This window comes from Formica exsecta, unplaced genomic scaffold (assembly GCF_003651465.1).
Source record: "Formica exsecta isolate Colony F162 unplaced genomic scaffold, ASM365146v1 scaffold120, whole genome shotgun sequence".
Taxonomy (NCBI): domain Eukaryota; kingdom Metazoa; phylum Arthropoda; class Insecta; order Hymenoptera; family Formicidae; genus Formica; species Formica exsecta.
This window is the reverse complement of record NW_021848537.1, coordinates 46,903-55,173: the sequence shown is the minus strand read 5'-3', so window position 1 is coordinate 55,173 and position 8,271 is coordinate 46,903. Positions and strand designations below refer to the sequence as shown.

Sequence of the window (8,271 nt, the reverse complement as noted above, 5' to 3'; positions counted from 1 at the left end):
TTTATTATATTTTAATAGGCTGCTTGTTTCAAAAATATAGGTTTTCTTTATTTTAATTAATAATTTTTTATCTTCAAATATAAATATTCTTTATATTAAAATTTTAAATAATGTATTTAAAAAATGATAATTTTTATTACATGTAACTAATAATTTATTTGATATAACAAAACATTTTTGGATACAAAGTATATAAATTTATCTAAAATAAGTAAATATATTTATCTAAATAAACAAAAAAATCAAAATTAAAAAATGTAGTTATTTGATTTAAAAAAATTTTATTTTTAATGAAAAAATAGCAAATTACAAATTATTCGTGCTACATAAAAACTCTAATTTATTTATAAGTTATAAATTATCTAAACTAGGTTACAAGTTGTTCGAGTTTGAGAAATATATGAGTATCGACGAAAGGAAAACATGTCCGTTTGTCTTTATAATTTAAACGCGGTTAAAACGTACCGACAAAGGAGACATATGCGACCGGAAGGGTTAAGCGAGCTCATCGTTAATGAAGATGTATTAACGGGCGTCCTGTCAGAAGCAATTAAAGCATTGTTTTCGTAGCGTTACTTAACAGGCGACTCTTAAGAAAGCGCCATTAATATCATAACATCAATTGAATATAATTTTAGATGGAATCTACATTTAATGTATATCGTTGTCTTATCGTTGGCGTTACCTTTTAATTTTAAAATCCAAATGGGCTACTTGACAACAAACGTGAGATCGTGAAATTTTGGGGTCGGTAAAGGTAGATGTGAGATAAAAAAAAATGAAAAGCTGAACAAATTGTATACGAAGAATTGTAAAGCACGTAATCAACGAACGAATTACAGATAACGGTTGCCCTACAATGGTTGAACTTTGTCATTTATCATTCAAATTCCTCTCAACGTGCGTAAAGAAATAATGAAACAAACTTATTCATATTCTGAATCACTAGCGAGATTACGATTTTTAAAGTCTGCGTTACGATAAAAAGGAGTACGAATTATATTGCCGAATATTTCAATTATTACTTGTACATGATCAAAAATTTTATAATCGAATAATACAAGAAATGTCATTCGGATAAAATAATATTATAATATTATTTAATACGCTTGATGCGCAAGCGAATTAGTTTCTATCCAAGCCTCAATAAGACGATTAGCATCCATTTAGAGTCGCGGCATATTATATTAGTGATGGAAATTAATGTCGAAACCGTGAAAGAGAGAGAGAGAGAGAGAGATTATTTCATGAAGCTAGATCTACCGATTTATTCCCACGTCGGATTGGAATCGTAACATTTCGCATAATTATATGCAAGTACTCAATCTCCTCGTTTCATGAAATAACTTCTTACTAGGTCACGCACGCGTGGTATTTGTATTTGAATAGAGTCCGACCCCCTCTTAAATGGAACTCATCTCTCTCGGGGCTTTTCCAGAAGTGAAGATTAGTTCAGAATTCGGACCACACACATAGAGACGTCATCGGACGCGAGATTGGATAGATAAATTAGCGGGTACACTGGAGAAATATTTCCGCTATTCCGCACGCATACCGTTGCCAATTGGCCACAATGGATGAACGTGTGCAACTAATCCCGTTTTATTATCCCATTCGCGCGACCGCGAAAACATTTAAACGGAGGCTCGCGAAGGCGAGCGCGAGGGCTTTATCGGCGAAACTTGACTCTTATTGCGAAAAATAGGCGCTAGTCGGATAGAGAATTCAACGCGCCGCTGGCGTATAACGTAACACTCCGATAACCCAATTAGGTGTTATCGCGCCCGTTTAACTTCACCGAGGACGCGCGACGGGATCATCGGATTCTCGAGAAGATCCGCGTTGCTAGCGAGATGCCGGCCTATTACGAGAATCTCGCGCTTTTGATGAGACGATTTAACCTTTTTAAGTGACCAGCTGTGTGGCTCTCCAAGGACAGCGAGACGCGTGACGTTTCATCTCTTTACACGTGAATATGCGTGGATGATTTTTTATTACGTAAAACTAACATATTCTCTGATATCGTCAATTTTTCTATACTTTCTGGTGTTTGCGACATCGATCATCAGATTTTTTTATCGATAAAGAAAATTTAAAGTCAGCATTCCGTAGAATGGTATATCAATAGCAATAGGATTAAGTATCTTACAAATAAGTTCGAATTTTGTTTGCGAACTTTCTATGATTATTTTAGAAAACAACAGTAATTTTTCAAGTAGACTCAAACCTGGACAAAATAGATTCGAACCCTTTATTAGTACTTGTGTATGTGTGTGTGTTTGGTTGTAAATATAGGTGAAATGGGAAGTATGTGCAAATATTATAAATAGAATATCAATAGCGATGGGATTAAGTATCTTACAAGTAAGTTTGAATTTTGTTTGCATGGAACTCTCTATGATTACTTCAGAAAACAACAGTACTTTCAAGTAGACTTGAACCTGGACGAGATAGATTCAAACCCTTTATGAGTACCTCAAAAAAACAAGAGCACTACTTCCAAATAGACTCAAACCTGGACGAGATAGGTTCGAACCTTTTATGAGTACCCCGAAAAACAAGAGCACTACTTCCAAATAGACTCGAACCTGGATGAAGTATATTTGAATTTTTTATTAGTACTTGTGTGTGTGTGTGTGTGTGTGTGTGTGTGTGTGTGTGTGTGTGTGTGTGTGTGTGTGTGTGTGTGTGTGTGTGTGTGTGTGTGTGTGTGTGTGTGTGTGTGTGTGTGTGTGTGTGTGTGTGTGTGTGTGTGTGTGTGTGTGTGTGTGTGTGTGTGTGTGTGTGTGTGTGTGTGTGTGTGTGTGTGTGTGTGTGTGTGTGTGTGTGTGTGTGTGTGTGTGTGTGTGTGTGTGTGTGTGTGTGTGTGTGTGTGTGTGTGTGTGTGTGTGTGTGTGTGTGTGTGTGTGTGTGTGTGTGTGTGTGTGTGTGTGTGTGTGTGTGTGTGTGTGTGTGTGTGTGTGTGTGTGTGTGTGTGTGTGTGTGTGTGTGTGTGTGTGTGTGTGTGTGTGTGTGTGTGTGTGTGTGTGTGTGTGTGTGTGTGTGTGTGTGTGTGTGTGTGTGTGTGTGTGTGTGTGTGTGTGTGTGTGTGTGTGTGTGTGTGTGTGTGTGTGTGTGTGTGTGTGTGTGTGTGTGTGTGTGTGTGTGTGTGTGTGTGTGTGTGTGTGTGTGTGTGTGTGTGTGTGTGTGTGTGTGTGTGTGTGTGTGTGTGTGTGTGTGTGTGTGTGTGTGTGTGTGTGTGTGTGTGTGTGTGTGTGTGTGTGTGTGTGTGTGTGTGTGTGTGTGTGTGTGTGTGTGTGTGTGTGTGTGTGTGTGTGTGTGTGTGTGTGTGTGTGTGTGTGTGTGTGTGTGTGTGTGTGTGTGTGTGTGTGTGTGTGTGTGTGTGTGTGTGTGTGTGTGTGTGTGTGTGTGTGTGTGTGTGTGTGTGTGTGTGTGTGTGTGTGTGTGTGTGTGTGTGTGTGTGTGTGTGTGTGTGTGTGTGTGTGTGTGTGTGTGTGTGTGTGTGTGTGTGTGTGTGTGTGTGTGTGTGTGTGTGTGTGTGTGTGTGTGTGTGTGTGTGTGTGTGTGTGTGTGTGTGTGTGTGTGTGTGTGTGTGTGTGTGTGTGTGTGTGTGTGTGTGTGTGTGTGTGTGTGTGTGTGTGTGTGTGTGTTTACGTTTGTGTGTGTGTGTGTGTGTGTGTGTGTGTGTGTGTGTGTGTGTGTGTGTGTGTGTGTGTGTTTGGATGTAGGCATGGGTAGAATGGGAGGTGTGAGCAAATATTATAAATAATATATCAATAGTGATGGGATTAAATATCTTACAAGTAAGTTCGAATTTTATTTACATGGTTTCGAACTCTATAATTACTTCAGAAAACAACAGTACTTTCAAGTAGACTCGAACCTGGACGAGGTTCGAATCCTTTATGAGTACCTCGAAAAACAAGAGCATTACTTTCAAGCTTTTAAAACATGTTCGAACCTAGATGAAGTATGTTCGAATCTTTTATTAGTACTTGTACGCGTGTGTGTTTGGTTGTAGGCATAAATGGAATGGGAGGTGTGTATATGTAGCAAATATTTTATAAATAAGTTAAATCTTAGAGTTCAAGTACTACTTATAAAAGATTCGATTCATTATGATAGAAAGTACTTATAAGTACATTTCGAATCTAGCAGGTATTAATTCTAAAAGTCGAATATAACTATTTTAGATTCGATTACTTCGCAAGTACAATATATGAAATATTATTTCTTATGAGTATTAATCGAATCTTAAAAACTGAAATTTGATTATTGGATTCGACTCGGATCTTTAAGTATATGTTGAACTTCATCCCATTTCTGTATATCAACTTTGTGAATCACGTCAGTCGGAAGATTAGCTATTAATGTTTCACGCGATCGTTTGTATTGCGAATATACTCACCCGACGGGTGGCACTGATTGCAGAGTGTTGTCCAGATCCTGGGAAGGGCTCGGGGTATAACGTTGCCCCGTCGCCACCCCGTCCTGGATGAATCGACACGCCAGAACGATCCAGGCCGTCAGCAGAAATAACGCGGACATCCTGCGCAAGGAATTCGCAGCTTTCTACTTCCGATTATCTTTCTCGACTATGCCGGATTATCCTTTTAGCTCGCGCATCTAACGCGCATGATCCTTAATCGATCTCGAGGGATTCTTCCAAGTCGTCGCGATCATTCCACCGTCTATAAAAACGATTTATGGCTCCCTTACAACTGCTGTGCAAATAATCTGCTTTATGCAAATAGTAGAATTTTATTCGACACATATTTCATATGCGTTTTAATTACAGAGAGAAGGTGTTTTCACGGGTATCTTATGCATTTCTTTCCTCTTTTGTCATTCTTATTCTGTTCTATTTTGTCGCGTAAGTTCTCGCCGAGAAAGACAACATGCGATAATTTGCTCGTGACTGCGATGTCTTTCCGGAAACGCCAAATTAGTACGACGAGATAGAAGCAACTATCTCCTGATATAAATATCCATAACTGGCGTTTCGGCGCGCGAGAGACGACAGTTTACGATGAATTTCGCACTACTGTTGCAAATAATTTAGCTCCGCATTAAAATGCATTTACGTATTTAAAGCAATTTTTATATCCAACCTGTGTGTGAAGAATTCACTCGCGATATATTTAAGGATTATTATTTTTTACAATATTTTTCGAATTGAATGTAAATGATAATTAATTCTTTAAGAATGTCCTACACCGTAAAAAATTTTCTAAAAATTCATACATATTTTTGTCTAAATTTTCAGATCTGGGTGTCTAAAAAAAATTTCAGCTAATCTGTCTCAGTCATCAGAGTCGTTTTCCAAAAATTTAGAAGAGCGTGTCTGAAAATTCAGACAATGTGTCTGCAAAAATCCTGTAGACATTTTGTCTGAAATTTGTCAGTTTTTTTCCAGTGTACAGACAGTACACTGATATAGACTATAGATAATTCTATATCTATTCTATTATTATCTCGATTATTAGTTTTATTTATATTCTTCCGTCCGTAATTCTTTTATTGAAAAAAATGGATCTCATTATCATATGAAATCTTTTTTTCGGAGATAAAAAGAAGCTTTAACCGTGGCAAATATTTTATTGCAAGTGTTTCGCTCGTTATCTGGACAAAAAAGGCGGGTCTAGGGAAGTCCACCAAGTTCCAGAAACTTGTATGACTTCTGCAGAAAAAGAGGCCTTGTGTTCGCGCACGTTCTATTACGAGCGGGACGAATCGCGATACCTTTCGACACCGTAACATTTCAGCTTTGAGATACACCACCGTAACGAATGAGCTCGTAAACTTTACACTACGACGTTATCGAGTCTATTAAGAGCTTTTCATTGCGAAGAGAAACGAACATTTCCTTATCTTTAACAAATTTCGTTTGACTATGAATAAAAAATATTTTTGTTACTAATCGAAAATTTGTTTCTTGTCTTATTGATTTCTTTTTCTAAGAGAGAGAAAGCGAAGAAATAAAATATTTCTTTTTTTGAAGAAATACAAATGTTTGATTCAGCGAAAAAAAAATTCACAGAAACAAGAAAACTCATTTTTTTAGGAAAAAAAGAAATATTTTTATCTATTAGAAAAGAGACAAAAATATCTTTACTGTCAAAAAAATGGAAGTCTCTTTGTGAAGACTCAAAAATATCGTTTTTTCAAACATACTCTTTTTTCTAAAAGAGAAAACAAAGAAATTACATATTTCTTTTCTTGAAGAAATACACATTTTATTTGACTGAGCAAAAAGAAAATTTTCACAGAAACCTAGTATCGTTTCACACAAACAAAAAAGCTCATTTTTGTTGACAAAAAAAGGAACATTTTTGCCTATTGGACAAGAGACAGAGATCTTTTGCTTTCAAGAAAATAAAATTCTTATCGTAAAGATTCAAGAAATATATCAGCGGTCTAATTCTAGTCGTTCGCGAATATATACACATTAACAAATTTGCGACATACGCGTGAGTTTGATGACGATTGCGCATGATTAATCACGCGATTAATCTCGTGTGCAACGTGATGATCTTTAATGATCACGCGTAAATAAAACGCGATAAAAAAATCGTCTTCAAAAAATTACTCGCTTAGGTCAGCACTTTTTGTATCGAGCTTCCAATCCAGATCTACAAGTTGATCTAAAAATTCTTGATTCGCGTCACGAATGATCAATGATGTAATGATCGATGATGTGGTATTAAATCTTTCGCATCTCTTTTTACATTTAATCGTACGAAAAAGAGTTTGTTTGAAATTTCAAACTCTTCTTTAAAGCCCGAGTCTGTTCGTGTTTTAAAAGTATTTCGAAATAAATTAAATTTCGAAGTTTTCAAGCAAAATAATGTGAGAAGCAAGAATTACCTTAAAAAGGTTGACATTAATGAAGTACGTACATGTAGAGATTTATGTCACACACATGCTTAATGGCTAATGTTTAATTACAACTTTTGAATTCGTCGATAAATACCTTCGCGAAATTATGAGAAGAATGGACTTACAATTATAATAAAGCCTTTAAAAAAAATATGAATATTTCTAAATAACATCTCTCTTCACAAAGCGTCGTGATTTTATTCTGTAGAAATGCGTGAATTGAATATCCAGAAAACAGCAACCACCAAACGTACAGGTTTTGAGTACTCGTGAAAATCCCACGTCACCAACGGGAAAGTAACATGAAAGGATTCCCGCGAACACCTTCCGGTTTCCGGTGGGCCGAGATCGATCTTTTTGGGCCCGCTCGAAATCGATCGGTCCCCCAGGAGACGGATGATGCGCCTCGACGAGACTCGACGCGAGACTGGAGCTACAGATTATAGAGTCGAGGAGAGGGCTCATCTGGGAAGGCTCTCTCTCTCTCTCTCTCTCTCTCTCTGAAATCTTTTTTTCGGAGATAAAAAGAAGCTTTAACCGTGGCAAATATTTTATTGCAAGTGTTTCGCTCGTTATCTGGACAAAAAAGGCGGGTCTAGGGAAGTCCACCAAGTTCCAGAAACTTGTATGACTTCTGCAGAAAAAGAGGCCTTGTGTTCGCGCACGTTCTATTACGAGCGGGACGAATCGCGATACCTTTCGACACCGTAACATTTCAGCTTTGAGATACACCACCGTAACGAATGAGCTCGTAAACTTTACACTACGACGTTATCGAGTCTATTAAGAGCTTTTCATTGCGAAGAGAAACGAACATTTCCTTATCTTTAACAAATTTCGTTTGACTATGAATAAAAAATATTTTTGTTACTAATCGAAAATTTGTTTCTTGTCTTATTGATTTCTTTTTCTAAGAGAGAGAAAGCGAAGAAATAAAATATTTCTTTTTTTGAAGAAATACAAATGTTTGATTCAGCGAAAAAAAAATTCACAGAAACAAGAAAACTCATTTTTTTAGGAAAAAAAGAAATATTTTTATCTATTAGAAAAGAGACAAAAATATCTTTACTGTCAAAAAAATGGAAGTCTCTTTGTGAAGACTCAAAAATATCGTTTTTTCAAACATACTCTTTTTTCTAAAAGAGAAAACAAAGAAATTACATATTTCTTTTCTTGAAGAAATACACATTTTATTTGACTGAGCAAAAAGAAAATTTTCACAGAAACCTAGTATCGTTTCACACAAACAAAAAAGCTCATTTTTGTTGACAAAAAAAGGAACATTTTTGCCTATTGGACAAGAGACAGAGATCTTTTGCTTTCAAGAAAATAAAATTCTTATCGTAAAGATTCAAGAAATATATCAGCGGTCTAATTCTAGTCGTTCGCGAA

General features: G+C 36.4%; 1 protein-coding gene across 2 annotated transcripts in view; it reads right to left on the bottom strand.

The window, feature by feature from the left end:
• Positions 1 to 7,297, bottom strand: part of LOC115242605 (fibrillin-2-like) — a 40,533-nt gene extending 33,236 nt beyond the window's left edge. For both annotated transcript variants that reach the window (XM_029819025.1, XM_029819033.1), the window contains exons 1-2: positions 7,134 to 7,297; positions 4,409 to 4,691 (exon numbers count right to left, since the gene is read on the bottom strand). In XM_029819025.1, the coding sequence (XP_029674885.1) occupies positions 4,409 to 4,548 (140 nt within the window). In that variant the 5' untranslated portion in view covers positions 4,549 to 4,691; positions 7,134 to 7,297. The remainder of the gene's footprint in view (positions 1 to 4,408; positions 4,692 to 7,133) is intronic.
• Positions 7,298 to 8,271: the final 974 nt, after the last annotated feature.